Below are 21,493 nucleotides of genomic sequence, written 5' to 3'. Positions count from 1 at the left end.
TGAGCACGCACCCTGTGGGGCCTGTGTTGAGGATCAGCGAAGTGGAGATGTTGTTTCCTACCTTCACCACCTGAGGGCGGCCCGTCAGGAAGTCCAGGACTCAGCTTCACAGGGCGGGGTTCAGACCCAGGGCCCCAAGCTTAATGATGAGCTTGGAGGGTACTATGGTGTTGAATGCTGAGCTATAGTCAATGAACAGCATACTGACATAGGTATTCCTCTTCTCCAGATGGGATAGGGCAGTGTGCAGAGTGATGGCGATTGCATCGTCTGTGGATCTATTGAGGCAGTAAGCAAATTGAAGTGGGTCTAGCGTGTCAGGTAAGGTGGAGGTGATATGATCCTTAAATGAGCCTCTCAAAGCACTTCATGATGACAGAAGTGCTACTGGCGATAGTCATTTAGTTCAGTTACCTTTGCTTTCTTGGGTACATGAACAATGGTGGACATCTTGAAGCAAGTGGGGACAGCAGATTTGGATAGGGAGAGATTGAATATGTCCGTAAACACTCCAGCCAGCTGGTCTGCACATGCTCTGAGGACGCGGCTAGGGATGTCGTCTGGGCCGGCAGCCTTGCGAGGGTTAACACGCTTAAATTTCTTACTCACGTTGGCCACAGAGAACGAGAGCCCAGTTATTGGGAGCGGGCCACATCGGGCATACACCACACAATTTTGCCACAAATTCGCCATCTTGTAGTATGAGCAGTGCTACGATGCGATTGGGCATGGGCTGCCCCTAGCCAATGAGCACTCAGCATGTGAGACCAAAACAATGATTGGCGAAGAGGAAAGCAACAACAACCTGCACCATGTGGACCGAGGTGATGGAAGAAAGATTGGTGGACACCTTCTCAATGGGCGAGTTAGTTTTACATGGTCTGGTGCCCCGGATGAGCGGAGTTTACCCATTTTAGACAATTCCAAGGGTCCTTAAGTGAAATCTCCACTCACCCAGGGCACCAGGCCATGCAAAACGAACTCCACCAATATTACATTGCTTCCTACAATGACAGACACCAAAAATATAATGTCATATTCTGTGCCTCCGTCTCTTCTGTGATGTTTCTGCACATAATGTGCATATTATCTCAACACTAATAAAGCAGCTCACTGTTAGCATGTCGGCACATTTTCCCAATGACAATAGAAACGCAGGGCAGAATCAACTAGGGAATCATCGTGTAATGTGAGCACCCACGTCCTGGGGTTGAAGATGGACAGAATTAAAGAATTGGGACAAGGAAAATCGGTAAATGTGAGCACATCCAAGTTGTTAAGATTGTATTAGTCTTGTGGTGTATGCCCAGCATTAGCTACTTGCCACAAATAGCTAGTATTACAAACTTCCTTCTTATAAGGCCAAATGGAAGATGCTGAATCTCAAGTCTTAACATCGGCTATAAACCCAGTGAGTCCCATTGCTGGACATTGATATTTTCAAACACAGTAACACTGTACTAGTGTCGGGAAACTAGCCAACTACCCTGACTGACACTTGACCAGTGTTTACAAAAAAGTATGCACAAAATTGTGAAGTGTAGCTAGCAAGTTAACCTAGCTATTACAGTAATTTACTGTTTACTAACTCACGCTCTCCCCCTGCCTTGGAAGGACAATAACATAGTTCACGAGCTTACATTAGCTATCTACTGCAAAGTTTAAATGTGTTAGTAGACTGCTAGTTAGTTAAATAAGACACGGCAACGAAGTCGATAGCAAAGATTTGACAGACGTAGACCAAATTAGCTAGCCAGCCATGTTCGCTGCAGTAGTTAGCAAGCAAGACAGGTTAGAATAGACTTGCTAGCTAATTTAGCTATGCAACGTTAACTAATCTGCAAAGCGAGCCAAATAATTTGCAATTTTTTCGTGTGACATGGTTATTTCATTATTATGGGGCCTCGTTCAAGCTGTACTTAGCTGTTTATCTAACTTGCTATTTAGCTAGCCAACTTGACCAAGGCAGTGTAACTAGCTTGCTCGTCCATGGCATTGTCGCTAGCTAGCCGAACCAGGTTTGGTCAAAATGTCTCCACGCGGAGTACAGTGGGTCACGAGAGGCTAATGTTAGCTAGCATCGGAGTTGGAAACCCGCAACGTTAGTTACTACGCTAGCCGAGAAACAAACATCCTTTAGTTGAAAGATAACTGTCAACAGTTAACGCTATTCGTTACATTTGTATCTATTTGTAACAACTGAAAACTGTCACTGCATGGGTAGCCAGCTAACAAAATGACCACGTAACATTAGTAAGTTAACTGTTTACTGCTAGCTTTCTGGTTAGCATCTTTGCTAACGACTAACGTGGCGTCTCGATGCTGCAATGTGGTTAGCTAGCTAACCCCCAACCACACAATATCGTCAGATGTTTATTCGTTATAAAAACAGATCGATAGGCTAGTCATTCTTAAATACTTAAATATCTTTACTGACACTCACCTTATGTTCAATCATCCGAAAACGACGATAAGTATACTCTGGCTACAGTTCCTTCATTTTGTTACATTATTTCCCCCATGCTGCATTATGAGAGGGTGTGGTCAAGGATGACTGACAGATTTGTGAAGCCAATGAAAATGCAAGTTAGCAATAGACGATCCATTCACGCATACATATATATACACAGCCAATCAGTGGAACATATTCACTTGATTTTGTCTTGTGTACTGCTGCCAGGAATGGAGTCGATAAAATCAAAGATTTGTTATAACTAACCCAAGATAGACCACAGCCTGTCGTTTCCAATGGGAGCAAATTAATCCTAGTGGGCAGAAAAAAAGCAAGGTGGGCAGAGCCAAGCACGAGCTAGCGAGATCCTATTGGCTCGTTCTTGCATGTATTTGCATATTTCCGTTAGAGAACGCCTACTCTGTGAAGTGCGCGTGTGCAATAACTCAAGTTGCCCTTGTAAGCGTTTTTTTTTTTTTACTTTGGCGAAGTGGAAAGTCTACAAAACTTAGTCCACTTCGTAACAAATAATAGCTTTGGGAACAGAAAACTGTATTGAGATCAAATGTTTAATTGATGAGAAAATTTGATGAATGTCGGCCAAAATCCATCTCGCTCCACCTTGTCCCACTGCCAGCCACTGTGCTTTCTGCCGGCCAAACGCCAAACGGATGCTTTCTTGTTTTTACTTTTGCCATAAATGTCACTTATTGTGCACGTTCAATATCAAAGATGAGATGCCTTCAATTAAAGATGTGCACTTTTGAATCTAACATAAACAATAATGGACACCAACCATTTTCAATGGCCCCTACACTAAAGTTAATTCCATCTCGTGATTTTGACTGCTTTCTTCATGCGGAATGTACTAATAATTGTACATTTCCAGTGTATTCCAGAGGAGGGCACTCTGTAATCAAATACAGACAACATGGGCAGGCCCATATATCTGTCAGCAGGAGGAGCCATTGTGCCACCACAAAAATTCAGCATGAATAAGGACTCATATGGGCATAATAATAATAATAATAATAATATTAATAATGGGTGAAATATTGTCATATAACTTCTGCTCCACAATTGCTGAATAAGTAAATAAACACATCAGATGTATTTCTAAACTTTTATTTGTATAATCTGTCCATTGTCTGAAGATACCATACAGTTTGAATGATACAAGGAGTCATATGCATGCAAAAAAAAACGTTGCTTCTTTACACCACAATCTCATGTGGATCCAGCACGAGACGTCCATTCTCATTCTACTTTTCTGTTAGTATTACATAAAGAGACACTTACTAATACAGAATTGATACCATGTACATTACAGGAGAATTTAATATTTTTAACGTGGTATACAAGTTTGGAGTTATATGACACTGTATCCCTGTCCTGTAGGCAACTTAATGATCACAGTTATTTTAGGAGTACAACATTTTGCTCAGTTTTTACTGAAGTAACACTACAGTAATTGTAGATGAACCTCTTGTAGAGGATGGGTCATGATGAAGCAGAATACAGGTAACTAACAACTTCATGTTTAGCTATCTGTCCATCAGTTACAGTGCTAAAGGACAAAATATATTCCTTATGCTGAAGTAAAATGAATACGAATGTTTCAGATTTTCATATAAATTAAAATAAATTGCATGTAGTCTAAGGCAAAACATCTCAGCCAGATTTGTGTCACCTATGGATATTTTTCTGTATGCACTTGTACATTTGTAGGCTGATCATCAACAAGCTACTCTGACCGAATGGGTTTCGAACCCAGGTGTCCGGTGAGCCGCAAGACTATGTTAGCCCACTAAGCTAAAACCTTGGCATTAGCTTGGGGAGCTAATACAAGTCTTCAGTGGAGATTATGGCGTGCTACAGTATGGGACTGAGCGGTTTTGTGAAGGAACTGTATGTGTACTGTAAAGTGAGCAGAAAACTGTGCCAAACATATTCCTTTTAACCCAATCACAATTCGAGAATATTCACACACAAAACACTTTTTTTTTTTTCACAAAGAACACATGCAATTTGCAAAAAGGTATAACGAATCTCCCAATTTCTCAAATGAAATATGTTCTTACACAGAGGCATTACACCAAGAGACATACAAAACAACCAAAGCAAAATATTATAATTATACCAGAACTAAACAAATATAAAAAAAAGTACATAACAAAAAATGGAAGATTCAATCCCCTTGTTTTCAGACTGTACTGTATGGCATGTGCAGTGTAGTTATATAAACATAGCACTGTGAGAAACCAAAGCAGCCAGCTTTACCATCTCCATTGCAGAGAAATCAACAAAGGGTTTTGTCCATAGAAAGACATCAGATAAGCCAGTAGATATTATAATACGAATGATGAAGCAGTAATAGTTATACGACACAGTGACTTCAGCCAGTGGCACTTTTTTTTTAGACCACTCCTGTCTAGTACATTAAAATAAACAGAATATTTATCCACTGTAGAATATACACCAATAATAATATTATCAGACTTATAAAGCAAGGAAGAAAGAATCTGAGCAGTGGAGGCTGGTGGGATGGGCTCATTGTAATGGCTGGAATGGATTCCATTCCAGCCATTATAATGAGCCCATCCTCCTATAGCTCCTCTTAATAGCCTCCACTAAATCGGAGTTATGTTTAATTTGGTCAATGACATTACAAAGCTGAAGCCCTGGTTTAGACTCAAACTATTCAGGGCCATGTTCAGTAGGCAAACGTTGAATGTTGTAGGCAAAGGTTGAATGTTGCAGATAGAAATGCCATGAATAGAGCTTACATGATTCCTTCCTTCATGTCAGAGAAACATGTTTGTTTTAATGTGTATAACATACAATCTGAACGTTCTACAACATTGGGCCCTGCTGAATGCGCACCAGGCTTTATGATGCTTCAGGATGGTCTTTTTCAGGAATACTGTACTATTTAGAAACACAACCACATCGGCCAACAACACTTTGATATCAACTTTTTTGAGTTTCAATAACACCTTTGGTTCCAGTTTAAAAGCGAGCGACAAATGAACGGCACAAGATCAATTAATACTTGAAGCGCTATATTTGTTTTGTAGTTTATTTTTATTGCACTTGTACAAGAAGTGACCAGTAAGCTCTTTAAAAAAAAAGGGGGGGGGGGTCAGAAAGTGCTTTTTTCTCAAGATTGTTGCTCTCTTGCAAACTGACTATTTCCTGCAACCTGTCACCTGACCTCTCTACGTGACATCACAACTTGACCAGTCAATATGGGTCTTGTAGTTCATTGATATGAACTACTTTATTGATTCATTTAATCATAATTATTTGGATTTGTAGCTTTGTGTAGTTTTTTTCCTTCCATTTATTAATTGCAGGCATCTTTAGTCACTGAGCAGTGAGTGGATGGCCTGTAGATTTTAGGGGTCTTCAATATCTAGGAACTCCTTCTTGGGTGGTGCTATCCCCCTGTACCAGGCACAGGACCCATCACTCCTATTGATACAGGCAAAGTGTTGGGCCTGGGGACCGCTGTGGCTCTTTTCCATCACCCAATCCGTCCACAGGCACTCCTCTGGGGCGCTGATCGTACAGGGGATGGAAGTGCAGCGGATGATCTGTAGATCAGAGCAGAGAGAGAGAAAGACCAAGATCACTGACTGATCATTATCCCAATACTCTAGCTCATGTGTTTTACCAATGTGACCAGAGTACTCCCTTTAAGAGAATGTGCTGTGTAAATATCGAACAAAACTGGTGTACTGTAATATTACTATAATTCCCATCAAACACACACACACACACACCTTGCACTTGCAGCCACTCTCATAGCGTTGAGTCAAGCTCTTCTTTTGTGTGGCACTCATGGCCTCCCAAGACTCAGTAAAGTCACACAGTGTTACGTGCATCGTTCCATCAGTCTCCAGCTTGCCTGCAGACAGAGAAGAGATAGTGAGTCAATGTCCCATAGAGAAAACATACTGATGCAGACAGCAACACTGGAACTCCTCATCGAGTGGGTAACACTTTATAATAACTTTCATGAATAAGCATTAATAAACTATTTATAACTAGTGTACAAAATACCTAAAATAAATTAGTATTTCAATATTTGTAAACATTTATAAGCATTGTTTATCATGAATAATATAGAAATCTGCAGTTCAAACAATAACAAAGCAGATACCCCGCCACTGTTTTGGTAAACAGCTAAGGGATGGGGCTGGAGAAACATCACCACTCTCAAATTCATAGACAGAGCTATGGAGGCAAACACTGACCATCCATCAGATTAAAATGAAAACAAGCTTGTATTTTGGGTTCTGATGGGGTACAACAGTTGAACTAAGGACATTACTCATTTACAAGCTACATTCTTCAAGAATCAATGGGTATACATAATTAATTTAAAAACACAAAAATGGATTACAAACAGTTATTATGAATTGAAACCTGAAGCTGTACCAAAAATGTATTGTTCTGAAGCACTTGTTTCTTCATACAGCATGCAGTCAATGGGATGGTCATAATGTTGTAAGCATTTCTAGGTTGAGCAGTTGAACCAGTGCTGGCAATAGAACTTGGTAACGTAGTGAAAACCGCACCTGTGAAGAGATACTCCTTCTTGCCGTTGGTTTCCAGAGTAATGCCACAAACGGCTGAGGAGGGTGCAGTGAAGATGGCGTCGATATCCCGGTCAGGACCTTTGAACATCTAGCCAATCACAAGGAGAGAAAGAGAAGGCTCTATCAAACATGTCCATATACAGTTTTGAACCTCACTGACTGCAGCAACCACTTAATAAAAAGGCTGACCATACCTTGATCTGTTTGATGTCGTACTTGATCCTCTTGATGGTGTTGCCATAGACGTCATTACCAGCCTCAACCACTTTCTTTCCAACCACCTTGGCCCTGATCACTAGAAGAGCGAAAGAGAGGGAGACATGGTTTAACTCTACTGGTCAGACAGACACTGACGGTTTAAGGGTGTTATGGGATCTAAGAGAATGTTAAGAGAATTTCTATCTCTAATTCAACCTAAGCTCGAATCATTACCAGGGGTTGTAAGGCTCTGGTTTTAATCATAAATGATTCAAGGTCCACAACCAGCAAGAATGATCTGTATTTTTATTCATGGAGAGCTCTGGCGCCAAAACCCATACACTCCTGTTTTATACCCCTTGACACACAAAGGCACTTTGCTCCGCCCACCTTTAGGAGGCTTTCTTAAACAGTTTCCACCTTCTCCTTCACCCTGGAATGTTTAGTCCCGCCCCCCTCTGTTAGTGGGTTGATACTACATTATAATTATAACACAGTTTACACATTTATACTGTATTTGGGGTGAAATCCTTTAGTCATTATTCTTAAAATACAAAGAGAACAACAGTAGAACGCTTTATAGACCCACGTTTTTATAGTCTGTTCAGACTGTGCATAAGTTTAGACTGTTTGGGTATAACATTTTGGCTAGGTTTGCTCCAAAACAGATGACTGAGTCAATTTTCTCTCCTGGTCCCAGATTCCTAGCTCTGGTCGTCTGCTTCTCCTTTAATTCAACAGGCCTGGTTTAACTATGCTGCCCTGCCTTTAATTCAACATGCCTGGTTTAACTATGCTGCCCTGCCTTTAATTCAACAGGCCTGGTTTAACTATGCTGCCCTGCCTGGTCTGCAGATAGTTCAGGTGCCAACCAGGTGTTGGTAGGAAGACTGAGGCACATGAGCGTTTCATCAGCTGTAATCTGAGAGAGGAATGTGCCTGGCCTGCACTGAGGAAGCTAGTCAGCAATCTTTTGGAAAAGTGAACCAGAATGCATGCATGCACACAGGCAATCAGTCGCACACACACACAGGCACACACTAGACGTTATCACACACACCTCCTGAGCCCTCCAACCATCAGTCTGGGTAGAAGGTGCTGACAGCAACACAAACCAACCTCTCACTTTTCTTCTTTCTTCTCATTTCAGTCTGATTCAGAAGATTGAAGGATTGTTGTTGGACAAGGAAGGACGAAATAGGCAAAAAAGTAGGAGTGGAAAAATATGGTCCTTGCCAAACAGATGAACTTCTCCTGTAATGATGTTAAGTTCACTCTATTCCACAGCTGTCTATCATCAGGACCAGTACACCACATAGTAATACTTGTTGCTTTTATCACTGGAATTATAGTTTTTGTTTTGCAGACATCCTGATCTAATGAAACTACAGTAGACTGGTTTTTTACTACCAGCTGTACCAGCTACTTAAAGGGGACAGTACACTCCAATCTAAATTTGTCAGATGTTTTCAGACCTCAAGATGGCTCCACATCCCCCACCATCAGTTGTGCAGATCCAACTACACCTCAACCCCAAATGAATAGAAAAGATTGGCACCGCAAATATGGAAATTACATGGTGCTCATCTTCTCCATTCATTTGGGATTGTGGCATGTAGCTGGATCTACACAATAGATAGCCTGGGAGGTGGACTTTCCTCAACACAAGATCACTTTTGAGATAAAATCAGACAACATTTGACTTTAGAGTGTAATGTCACTTTAATATGAAAATCTCTTCTATTGGTTTTTAAAACCATATTTGTACCACTGCCTAGAAACAAACAAAGGGCAACGCTGCTATGAATGAAAGACGAGGTTCACCTCAGTGCAGTCCAGCCCTAGCTGCCTTCAGCTGGGAATCAGACTAGAGACTAATGTCAAACAGATGTTTACTTTGAGTTCAGTCGTCCAATTTCCCAAGGTGGCGACCGCAGGTACGGGTAAGGCCAGTCTTTTAGGGAATTTATACTTTGTCTAAAAGTATGAAGCATGTGCCTTAATTGGATTACAGTACGGACTGAGAATAACATTTCCTTTTAAGGTTTTACAGAGTCAAACTGTTGACAGAGAGGGAGGGGCAAAAGAGGAGAGAGAAAGGGAGAGCGAGAGAATACTAGGAGATAGGGATGGTGAGAGTGATGGAGGAATGTAGAATATCTGCAGGCAGGGAAACAGAGTTAAGGAGTGGCAGGAATAGCAATCATACTGCAGTTGTGGAATCATCCTCATCACCATTTCATGTGTTTAGAAGGAGACAGGCCAGCAATACCAATACCATATGCTAGCACAGACATTCAGAGAGAGAGAAGAGAGAGACAGGGGGGGAGAGAGACAGGGGGAGAGAGTGAGATTTTCCCTTTTGTACTTTAACTATTTGCACATCATTACATCATTACAACACTGTATTAAGACATAATATGACACTTGAAATGTCTTTATTCTTTTGGAACTTTTGTGAGTGTAATATTTACTGTTAATTTTTTATTGTTTATTAACTTTTGTTTTTGATCTATTTCACTTGCTTTGGCAATGTAAACATCTGTTTCCCATGCCAATAAAGCCCCTTAAATTGAAATTGAATTGAGAGAGAGACAGAGCGAGAGAGAGCGCGAGAGAGAAGTCAACAGGATCGACAGAGAGGGAAAAGAGTCAACTAAGATCAAGTTCATAGCCAGGAAAAAGCACTAAACTCTATCCAGGCTGCATGGTTTGCTGTGTGCATCAGAACAGCTCTGAGAGGGCAGCCCCAACCACTGGGCACACACTGCTTGAATCAACGTGGTTTCCACGTCATTTCAATGAAATTGCATTGAACCAACGTGGAATAGAGATTGAATTGACGTCTGGGCTCAGTGGGTAATGTCTACACACAGTCTCACTATCGTCTACACACAGTCTCACTATCGTCTACACACAGTCTCACTATCGTCTACACACAGTCTCACTATAGTCTACACACAGTCTCACTATAGTCTACACACAGTCTCACTATCGTCTACACACAGTCTCACTATAGTCTACACACAGTCTCACTATAGTCTACACACAGTCTCACTATAGTCTACACACAGTCTCACTATAGTCTACACACTGTCTCACTATAGTCTACACACAGTCTCACTATAGTCTACACACAGTCTCACTATAGTCTACACACAGTCTCACTATCGTCTACACACAGTCTCACTATCGTCTACACACAGTCTCACTATCGTCTACACACAGTCTCACTATAGTCTACACACAGTCTCACTATAGTCTACACACAGTCTAAGACGGAAGCACAGTGCACCTTTACTCTGAGGCCACATACACACACACATGACATACCAAACATGCCCAGGGGACCCCACATTACTGCATTGAGTGATCCTTGTAGAATGATCGACTCACGCACACACACTCCCTCTTTCCCTCTCTTTTCTACACTGCCATTCTGAAACACACAGTTGCTAGTGTGACAGCCCCATGGCCAACCAGTGAAGGGAAACCCTCCTGCTCCTCCAGTTACACAGGGATCGGTGGTAATCCCCTTGCCCTGAGTGTGCAGAAAGAATCCTCGCTGGCTGGGCAGGAATCAGACACCAACCACTTCTCCTTCCCTCCTATGGTAAAGTAGGTCAGGTGAAATGTTCCAAAGGCGCAGAGCAAGGATATATTGACTGACTGGACTGTGGACTGACACAGTTGTGCTGCGTCACATGGTGGACAATGCTGTCGGTCTGAAATGAACTGTGGAACTAGTCTGCTCTTGGAAATGAGAGCTGGGTTCTGTGTACATGGCTAATACAGTACTGCCTTCATGTTATATCATTTTGTCAATTTGGTATTTCCTTTTGAAAATACACTAACATGATTGGAATGTGACATGGAGTCTCCATCTCCACAGAACCAGAGCAGACCATAGTCCTACCATTTCCAAATTCCAAATCCTAACACCATCCGATTTTCCAATCACCAAACCCACAAAGAATTAACTGAGAAACTCCAGAAACAAACTTCTACATTTAATCTTCCTCAGCTTTAAATCCAAAGGGTTGAACCTCTAGCTGACACATGTAGGTCTAACAGGGGGGATAAAAACACACCTCCCTCCTGGTTCCCAGTAACCATCCATCAGATTCATCACACTATGGAGCTGCTGGAACAGTGGAGCTGCGATTGGAAGTCTTACAGGGGTTTTATGTGTCCCTTGGGGCCAGTTGAGGCTGTGTAATTGGATGGGAGATGTGATGCATGTTACACAGTCTGCTCTCATTGGCCCTGTGCCATAACAACAGTGCACACACGGCAGTCAACAAACACCACGCTCTGCCTGGCCCCCAAGGTGAGCCGAAATGTACCATTTTTCAAACTACGGTGGGGACAGGCAGCACGGTATGGATGGACACTGAAAAGGGCACTCAAAACATATGACTTAAACAAGACCTTGATAAAGCCTGTTGACAGATGTTCAAGGAGGGTAGATTTACCAGGAAGTGACTCATCATAAATCAACTCCTTCGTGTTCACTCCTCGACTGTCCCCCCCTAAACTGAATTAAAGAGTAACACTTTACAATAAGGTTACGGGTTTATAAAGGATTTATAATAAAATAAATTGTTGACAGTCAATTAAACATTTTATAGACATTATAAATCATTAAAAAGTTATAACTCATTGATTAAAATTGTGAGACAGTCATTCAAAAAAATGAACACAAAGGGAGCACTCAATTATTGTTCTGGAAAAATCTGTCATTTCTTTTAAGATTCCAGTTACCCATTCAGTGTTACATTGTAAAACAGCAGTTCCAAAAAACGTTCCACTTCAAGTTTTAATTTCGAATCTATGGGAAGGCTAAATGACTCATCCTAGTAACTTTCCCAGACGATGATGCCTAGAGGCATTCACTACTACGCAACTCCACCGTGCAGAGGTGAAACCTGGGAGAGTCCACTGCATGATGATTATGACTAACATGGAATGTGTGGTGTGTGTCTAATTCTAACCCTAGTTGCACACCAGTTGATTTACGCTCTGTCTCAAGATAAAATCATTATAGGAAATGACAACGTTTACCCCAAACAGTTGACCATAGATCAAATCATTATAGGAAATTACAAAGTTTACTGGAAACAAGATGGCCAAAGGCTGTGAAAAAGACAAGATGAATTGTCTAGCAGGCTGACACAAGATCAGGAGTGGTGGCGGAACACAGTGTACTTTCTAATTGTCCTCTTCCACAAACAACAAACAGACTAGTTGGGATAGTTGCTTGGTCATCAGCAAACCTTTATAACAATACGCAGATGGGAAAAATGTCCATGCATGTCATTTAATTGTAGAGGAAAAGGGTTTTCTGGTTCAGCCAGTCCTGCTGCCGGTTTCCTCTCTGAACACAGTGGTCAGTCAGTGGCCGACAATTCCTGCCCTCTATTCCTGCCCTCTATTCCTGCCCACTAAAGACTGTAACAAGACAGGCACTGGAGTGGAATCCAAAGGGCAAAAGAACGGTTGGACATGGAGGAAGACATTGAGAAGAACCAATGAAGAAGGGATAAAGAGGGTAGGAACTAGGAATCACCTGGACTGGGTTTGCTGGAGATACACTATTGAGGCTCTTTGCTCCACTAGGAGCTAAAAGGAATAAGTCAAATCAAAAGAAAGACAGCAAATTGCAATCTAATCCCTATTCCATATACAGTATGCCATTTAGCAGATGCTTTTATCCAATGCGACTCAGTCATGTGCGCATACATTTATTACGTATGGGTGGTTCTGGGAATCAAACCCACTATCCTGGAGTTACAATCGCCGTGCTCTACCAACTGAGCTTGCTCCCTCCGCAGCAATGCCAAATTCATCAATCCACTCAAACCAAACAATTAACAATTAGCTCTCATGTCAAGTGTTCCCCATTGTGTCCCTCAATCATTTTGGAGAATCTACTAGGAATGAAATATCTTAGCTTCAAACGGTTATCCACAAACTCAACATGAACTGTCCTCAGGGAATCATGTGTTGCATGTCATTACGCCTCTTCACTAACTGAACCAGTAATCTGGTTCATTGTACATTTCTCTGAAAGGTCAAGTATGACGTAGTGCTGTCAAAGACCTTCAACCATCCTGTCTTACCATACTGCACAGCACAGACCGCATCAGTCCTCAACCATCCTGTCTTACCATACTGCACAGCACAGACCGCATCAGTCCTCAACCATCCTGTCTTACCATACTGCACAGGACAGACTGCATCAGTGCTTGAATTAGAATGAAAAAGGTGCCGGTACACTTTAATTTCACAATGCCGGTATTCATGTTTTACAGCGACTAACCTATTCTACAAGAGGTGTCGGTACTCAAGCAGTTAAATTCTGGTAAAGTGCTGGTAATCCCAGTGAACACTGGCCCAATTCAAACACTGCTCTGCGTTAGCTATCCACTCAAGACTTCAAATGCATGGAAATATCATCTCACTTAGTAGAATGAACAACCGTTAGCCAACCTATCCTAGTAGAATAAACAACCGTTAGCCAACCTATCCTAGTAGAATGAACAACCGTTAGCCAACCTATCCTAGTAGAATGAACAACCGTTAGCCAACCTATCCTAGTAGAATGAACAACCGTTAGCCAACCTATCCTAGTAGAATGAACAACCGTTAGCCAACCTATCCTAGTAGAATGAACAACCGTTAGCCAACCTATCCTAGTAGAATGAACAACCGTTAGCCAACCTATCCTAGTAGAATGAACAACTGTTAGCCAACCTATCTGTGTGGTAAATAAACAGCAGAGCCAAACCCTGAGTACATAGGGAGCTGTTGTGATGTCAAAGCTGGCACAGATTTTTCTTTGGACAGAAAAGGATGTGGTTTTAATGGTATCGTCTGTTGACACAGCTTGCAGCAGGGCCTGTCTTCAGAGCAGAAACCAGGGTTTAGTCAGCCTACTTTTTTCAGATCCCAAAAGGTTTGCATTCCTTTTCCCCAAATCTCTGCATAGGTACACACCCCTCCAACTAGAAGCATTACGAGGCAGCGGACTGCTTGGTCAAATGCATGACGGGCATAACATCTGACCGTCAAGTGGCATTCCAGGGCTCCGCAACCGGTCAGCCCTGAAGGGAGGATTTCAATTGATGATGATGGAAATGGATTTGCTTCTGTTCAATCCCTTCTCCTGATTGAATAAACTGTCTGAAAATGCCAATTAGAAGAAGACTCCCAGTATATTCTGTACATGGCCTTGTCATGGCCTTAGTCCACAAGGAGCGAAGAGGATATCAAGTTCATATGTTTCAGTATATGTCAGACAGACAATGAAATACTCTATCCCTAGAATTGACTATACACCTCTGCCTAAAGACAAAAAAAGTTACCAAATGGCCTTGGTGGTCTAGCTTAATGTGCTACCACCTACAGAACAGACACCTACCAGTGTCAGCATGGGTTCAAATCTGACCCACTGCCTGTGTGACACTAGTGATGGATATATCGTATCGTTTTGACAATATCGCAGTATTATTTTTGTGCTAGTTGGCTGTACCTGTACCAAAACGCCATTATTTTTCCTTCATAGCTTGTTCTCCATCTTGTTTTCAGCACTTTTATGTCCATGACTGATCAAACCTCGTCTTCTCATGGCTCTCTCTTGTCCCTCTGCAGAAGACAAATGGTGAGCAATATTTTTGGAGCATCGAAACACAATAAAATCACAGTATCGAATTGCAATACATACAGAATCGTGAAAATCGCAATACATATCGTATCGGCACCTAAGTATGGTGATAATATCATATCATGAGGTCCCTGGCAATTCCCAGCCCTGTATGACACACTCTCTTCCCGTCTTTCCTACTTTCTATACTCTGTCCAGTAGAAGACAAATACTGAAGCTCCTTTAAAGAGTGACCCAAGGCACCGTCCCTCCTCTTGCCTGCCACCCCACCCCACCAACCTACATTGGACCACACAGAAACTAGGTTCACAGAGTGTCATGCCAGTCACCTTTACTGAGAGGGCAGGAGGTCCCAAATAGAACCTCTTGAGTTAAGAAATGTGTCCTGTGTCCTGAGAATAGGGAACAGCACCAAACTAGTACACCAGGCTATAAATCAAATGAGGTCACCTCTAAGCAGGCCAAGGATTTATTTTATTAGAATGGTTTGTGTATAAAAACACGCCTTCAACATAGCTTAGCCCGTTAATGGCACCGGAAAAATTACAAAGAATATAGTTTGATTTTCAGGGGTGAAAACCGACAAAGGAATTTACAGTGCTTAAAAATAATTCCAGAGGCTATCGGTTTACACAGCTGGATTTTAAAAGGCTGTGTGTGCCAGGGACTTTCTCAATAGGTTCAAATGCTTGGTCATGCTCTTCATTTGCTCTCTATTTCCTAATTTTCATTAGACGTGATGACAATGCCATTGCAATGTGACCACTGCCAACTTTAAGGCATCGTTGTGCAATAGAAAAGCAAACAGTATCCGGTGTTCACATACTAAAAACCGTTGACAGTAAAATAACCCATTCTGACAAAGGTTTGTGCATTTCACAGCATAGTTGGGGTCAATTCCGTTTCAATCGAGACAATTCAGGAAGTAAACTAAAAGCACCAATCTTCCTCAAATTGGAATTTCAGTTTACTTCCTGAATTGACTGAATGGAAATCGAATTGACTCCAACCCTGATTCACAGACAAATGAAATGAGAGACTTTTTCCATCCTTTTAGAGTCAATGAAATTACAAAGTGCAATGAAAAGACCATTCTGCTTTTGACCTTTAACCTAAAACTAGGCCTTATTCTGCTGTACTAATCTCATAAACAGGATGTTTCTACATCAAACGAGCAAAAGGACAATATAGGAATAAAGTGGAATCATCCTACACAGGCTCCGACGCCCGTTGCACGTGGCAGGGCTACAGTCCATTACGGATTACAAAGGAAGACCTAGCCGTGATCTGCCCAATGATGCCTCGCTACCAGACGAACTCAACGCATTTAATGCACGCTTCGACAATAACCACACCATGCCGTGCGTGAGGGCCCCCACCAAACCAGAGGACCGGGGGATCTCGCTCTCCGAGGCCTACGTGAGTAAGGTCTTTAATCAGTCAACACTCGCAAGGCCGTGGGCCGGATGGTATTCCAGGGCGGTTCTCAGAGCATGCGCAGATCAGCTGGAAGGCATATTCACTGTAATTTTCAACCTCCCCATTCCTGTTCCATCATACAGTGCCTTGCAAAAGTATTCATCCCCCTTGGCGTTTTTCCTATTTTGTTGCATTACAACCTGTAATTTAAATTGATTTGGGACTGAAAACCTCCCTCTGCAACTGGATCCTGGACTTCCTGACGGGCTGAACCCAGGTAATGAGGGTAGGCAACATCACCTCCACCACGCTGACCCTCAACACGGGGGGCCCCACAGGGGTGTGCGTTTAGTCCCATCCAACACCATCATCAAGTTTGCTGACAAGCCGACGGTGGTAGGCCTGACCACCGGCGACGATGAGACAGCCTACAAGGAGGAGGTCAGTGACATGGCAGTGTGGTGCAGGACAACAACCTCTCCCTCAACGTCAGTAAGACCAAGGAGCTGATCGTGGACTACAGGAAACAGGGGGGCGAGCACGGCCCCATCCACATCAACCGGGCTGCAGTGGAGCGGGTTGAGAGCTTCAAGTTCCTCTGGGACCAAATCACTAAGGACTTAAAATGGTCCACACTCTTCCCCCTCAGGTGGTTGAAAAGGTTTAGCATGGGCCCTCAAATCCTCAACAAATTATACAGCTGCACCATTGAGAGCATCTTGACTGGCTGCATCACTGCTTGGTATGGCACAGGACTCTACAAACTCACGTACACCGACACTCCAACACACACATAACATGCAAACACATTTATACTGACTGCACACACACACACTCACATACAATCTTCATTTATACTGCTGCTACTCTGTTTATCATACATCCTGATGCCTAGTCACCTTCCGTCTATACATATCTACCTCTATTACTCCTGCACATTGTAAATATGGTATTGGAACAGACCCTGAATATACTGTACTGTAGCTTCTTACTTTCTCGTGTTCTTCTTATTTCTTATGTGTTTTTGTTCTACCTTATGTTATTTTTAGTACTATATTGATACTGATTACTGCATTGTTGGGTTTAGCTCTCGCGAGAAAGGAATTTCACTGTACTTGTGTACGTGCAATTAAAACTTGAAACGTGAAACTCTATGAGCTCTGGTGCCATGGCAACCTATGGCAGAAAAACTGTGGAATAAGTCAACTGTTGTATGTATACCACAGGCTGAGCCAGCTCACAACCATGAAAAAGGCCCTCAACAAACCAGTATTTAAACAGCAAGACAAGCCGGTCACTGTTTAGAGATTCTCGTTAGCATAAGTTAGTTATGAAAAGACAAGTAACCCTAACAGGCAGTGGTCTGTACCTGGTCAAATCAGAGGAGAAACAGATCCAGAAACAGATCCTTGTACGGGGAAACTGGGGGAAAATCAAAGGTTTTGCCTAATATGACTAAATCAAATACAATTTTATCAAATACAATTTTATTGGTCACATACACACATTTAGCAGACGTTATTGCGGGTGTAGCAAAATGCTTGTGTTCCTAGCTCCAACAGTGCAGTAGTATCTAACAATTCACAACAATACACACAAATCTAAAAGTAAAAGAATGGAATTAAGAAATATAGAAATATTAGGACGAGCAATGTCGGAGTGGCATTGACTAAAATACAGTAGAACTAGTGGGATTGCCTGGTTCTTTAAAGTACATATACATATACAGTCATCAGCCTTCAGGCTGGACATGGATGCTATAGGACACGCTTAGAAAAAAAGGTGCTATCTAGAACCTAAAATGTTTTTTTGGCTGTCCCCATAGGAGAACCCTTTGAAGAACCCTTTTTGGTTCCAGGTAGAACCCTTTTGGTTCCAGGTAGAACCTTTTGGGGTTCCAGGTAGAACCCTTTCCACAGAGAGTTTTACATGTAACCCAAAAGGGTTCAACCTGGAACCAAAAAGGGTTCTCCTATGGGGACAACCGAAGAAACCTTTTGGAACCATTTTTTCTAAGTGTGTACTGGGTCGTGTTCACAAGTCATGAAACTGAAGAAAACTTTCCGAAACGGGGAGGTAGGCCTACTACCTAAAGTTGTGAAATAAAAAACGCTCATTTTCTTTTTCCATTGCACAACGTTTTACTACGGTGTGGCCTAATGAACGTGACCCTGCTTGACCTCACACCAAAGCCCATGTTTCCCAGATTCCATTTGCCACACGGGCTAGCAGTAGTAACTATACAGTAGTAAAAACTATCATCTGTAGTTGTTGTTCTAGTGATTTAGGCTTGACCAGGAGGAACGTCAGCTATTCCCTCTCTCAGGCATGTCTGTGACTATGAACCTGAGTAGTATAAAGATATACTATACCAAATATTTATATATTTCTTAATTCCATTCTTTTACTTTTATATTTGTGTGTATTGTTGTGTATTGTTAGATATTACTGCACTGTTGGAGCTAGGAACACAAGCATTTCGCTACACCCGCAATAACATCTGCTAAACATGTGTATGCGACCAATACAATTTGATTTGATTTGATAGAGAAGAAGGTCCCAGAATAACTGTTCTCAGTCACAACACAGTGGATTTGCTGCTTGACTCCCATGGATGTTAACATAACAGCACAACAGCAATGCACCTTTGAAAGGACAGATTACTTGAAATGGATACATTTCTAGCATATTTTGGCCTTGTCAAATCCACTATGAGCCAGTCACATTCCACAGAATTAACAACTATAGTGTGTTTATTTCACAAGGATGTGAAGGAAGACTGGAATATTATTAGTTGGGTGTTAGAGCATATCTCCCTTCATGTGACCCCAAGCTGATCTAAATGATCTGGGGAAGAAAATGGGTCTGAGAGTGTCTGGTACAGTAGCTGCTGCTAGTAGGACTACTCTATAGAGGATCAGTGTGACAGGAAATAGAAAAGGGAGAGAGAGAGAGAGAGAGAGAGAGCGAGAGAGAGAGAGAGAGAGAGAGAGAGAGAGAGAAAGAGAGAGAGAGAGCGAGAGAGAGAGAGAGAGAGAGAGAGAGAGAGGGGGGGGGTCGATGGGTTCTCTCTGTAAAATGTCAAGTATGTGAATTATTGGATAATTTTATGTTGAATTAAACATTTGTTTTGAAACAAAGTGCTGTGTGTGTGTGTGTGTGTGTGTGGTATGTGAGAGAGAGAAAAAGAGAGGTGTTCATTGGCAGCCTCTATTCCTCCCTTCCCTCTTGTATTCACAGTATGTTGCAAATAAATCAGGCCATCCATCTTAGAATAGTGAAACAAATTAACTGTCAAAGATAAGTAATATAGCTTACCACTATTATTTGATTTAAATGATAGTCTACACTAAGAAGTCTACACTACAACTGAGTGCCTTGGGCTAAATGTAGGAAAATATTACTTTTATATTTTGGTGTATATCATTTAACTTTTGGACAAATAACAATTAATCTGAAAGCATACTGTAGGCCTATAGCAAAATAGAACACTTGGTGTTGAAAACCTACAGGAGGTTGGCTCTCCAGGAACAGGGTTGGAGAGCCCTGGCTGCAGACCATCTTACTGTTGCCAACTTAATTATGTAAATAATTGTGTGAGAATATGTCAATATAGGCCTAATGATCATATCATGAAAATGATACAAAATTACAACGACCACAGACAATTCATTACATTTTTGCATGATGCGCAAAAATGTGCAGTAGCCTATCTTGACACAGTGTAGTAACATATCTATCAACAAAATTGCCTTACCGACGTCTGCATTGCAAAAAGCCTGTTGAGGATGCGCAGGGGAGCAACTGCAAGCTTCTGCGATGTCTTCGACCCGCCAAAGGAACAGAACGACCAGAGTAACGAAACAACTGCTTACGGACCAAGTCATTTTGGAAACGAATTATTATACTGTCGACTCTATGGAAAAATCTATCAATCTATCGCGTAGAGGGAAAATGTTTACCCCACGACAGCTAAAGAACAGAAACACAAATATATCTTTAGTCCCAAGCTTTTCAGAAGGTCGTGAAGTCGATTGTTTCGCCAAATATCACAAAAAGATCCCACTAATGAAAGTGTGACATGTAAACTACACTAGAACATAGCCATTTCCCTTCCAGACTGTTCCAGACTGTCAGATACCTTCTAGAAATCTGTTTTCCCTGCCTTTTATCGCAGGCTGTGAGCTCCTCCCCCAGTCAGGACCAAGTCAGTGGTAGGTAGGCTGAGCATTCCATAAAAAAGCAGATGAATGTTGAATGAGCTTTAGTAACAATGAGGTTGCTTTTCATCAATAGGCTAGGCTTACATCATTTGTCTAAGAGTCTAGACTACTAGAGTACATTATGTTTACCTTTATATGTAGGCTATGAAGTCTCAGTGTTCATACCTTATTTATGCTCATGGCATTATCCAAATATGGAACTTGAGTAAAGGTTGGATTTAGGCCTAGGCTACTCCAAAACAACAAGTCACTAATTCCAAACAGGTCCAAACAGGTCCAAACAGGTCCAAACAGGTACTATCTGATGGCCATGTGATTTCCTATAAGCATTTATCCACAACCGATGGCCTACTTTGTTGTACTCTTCCCGAAGTTCAAATATCTCTCAGTGCGCTTCCACAGCTCTGTGTTGTGACTGTATAGTGAGTGCAATGTGGACCTTGTGTGTCTGGGAGCAATTTCAGTAGCTAATAGGAAACCCAAGACATCACAGCACACAAGGAAATACCAGTATATAGAGAGAAAGAGAAAGAGAGATAAAGAGAGAGATAGAGAGAGATATGTATGTATATTTATTTTCCCTTTTGTACTTTAACTATTTGCACATCATTATAAAACTGTACATAGCCATAATATGACATTAGAAATGTGTCTATTCCTTTGAAACTTGTGAGTGTAATGTTTACTGTTCATTTTTGATTGATTATTTCACTTTTGTTTATTATCTATTTCACTTGGTTTGGCAATGTAAACATATGCTTCCCATGCCAATAAAGCCTTTTGAATTGAAATTGAATAATAAATATTGAGAGAGAGAGAGAGAGAGAGAGAGAGAGAGAGAGAGAGAGAGAGAGAGAGAGAGAGAGAGATGACATCATCCCATTAAACTTAATAGATTCAATCTGGTGGCAATTGCCCTAACGTAAGCTAC

The 21,493-nt window shown here is 41.7% G+C and overlaps 2 protein-coding genes across 4 annotated transcripts in view; both read right to left on the bottom strand.

The window, feature by feature from the left end:
• The window catches only part of LOC311103754 (ubiquitin carboxyl-terminal hydrolase 36-like), a 39,449-nt gene extending 36,909 nt beyond the window's left edge, over positions 1-2,540 (bottom strand). For 2 of the 3 annotated variants that reach the window (XM_084145396.1, XM_084145398.1), the window contains exon 1: positions 2,444-2,533. The gene's annotated coding sequence lies outside the window, so the exon portion shown is untranslated. Of the gene's footprint in view, positions 1-2,443 lie in introns of all 3 variants that reach the window. The other variant, XM_084145397.1, reaches the window with a different exon arrangement.
• A 1,021-nt stretch (positions 2,541-3,561) lies between these two features.
• Positions 3,562-20,493, bottom strand: LOC311104528 (metalloproteinase inhibitor 2-like). Its single transcript, XM_084146391.1, has 5 exons — positions 20,097-20,493; positions 7,251-7,351; positions 7,036-7,144; positions 6,238-6,362; positions 3,562-6,048 (listed from the first exon to the last, which is right to left on the bottom strand). Exons 1-5 carry the CDS (start codon positions 20,224-20,226, stop codon positions 5,851-5,853), a joined length of 663 nt encoding a protein of 220 aa, XP_084002517.1. The 5' UTR covers positions 20,227-20,493; the 3' UTR covers positions 3,562-5,850.
• Positions 20,494-21,493: the final 1,000 nt, after the last annotated feature.

This window comes from Coregonus lavaretus (assembly GCF_964263955.1).
Source record: "Coregonus lavaretus genome assembly, chromosome: 28".
NCBI classification, from domain to species: Eukaryota; Metazoa; Chordata; class Actinopteri; order Salmoniformes; family Salmonidae; genus Coregonus; species Coregonus lavaretus.
This window is presented reverse-complemented; position numbering and strand designations above follow the sequence as displayed.

What these genes read in the sequence shown, in the direction of transcription:
- LOC311104528 (XM_084146391.1), bottom strand. Translation starts at nt 20,226, where the DNA reads ATGACTTGGTCCGTAAGCAGTTGTTTCGTTACTCTGGTCGTTCTGTTC. An exon ending in TTTTTGCAATGCAGACGTCG is followed by an intron (nt 7,352 to 20,096) that starts GTAAGGCAATTT and finishes TCGCTCTTCTAG; the next exon opens with TGATCAGGGCCAAGGTGGTT. An exon ending in AGAGTGGCTGCAAGTGCAAG is followed by an intron (nt 6,049 to 6,237) that starts GTGTGTGTGTGT and finishes TCTGATCTACAG; the next exon opens with ATCATCCGCTGCACTTCCAT.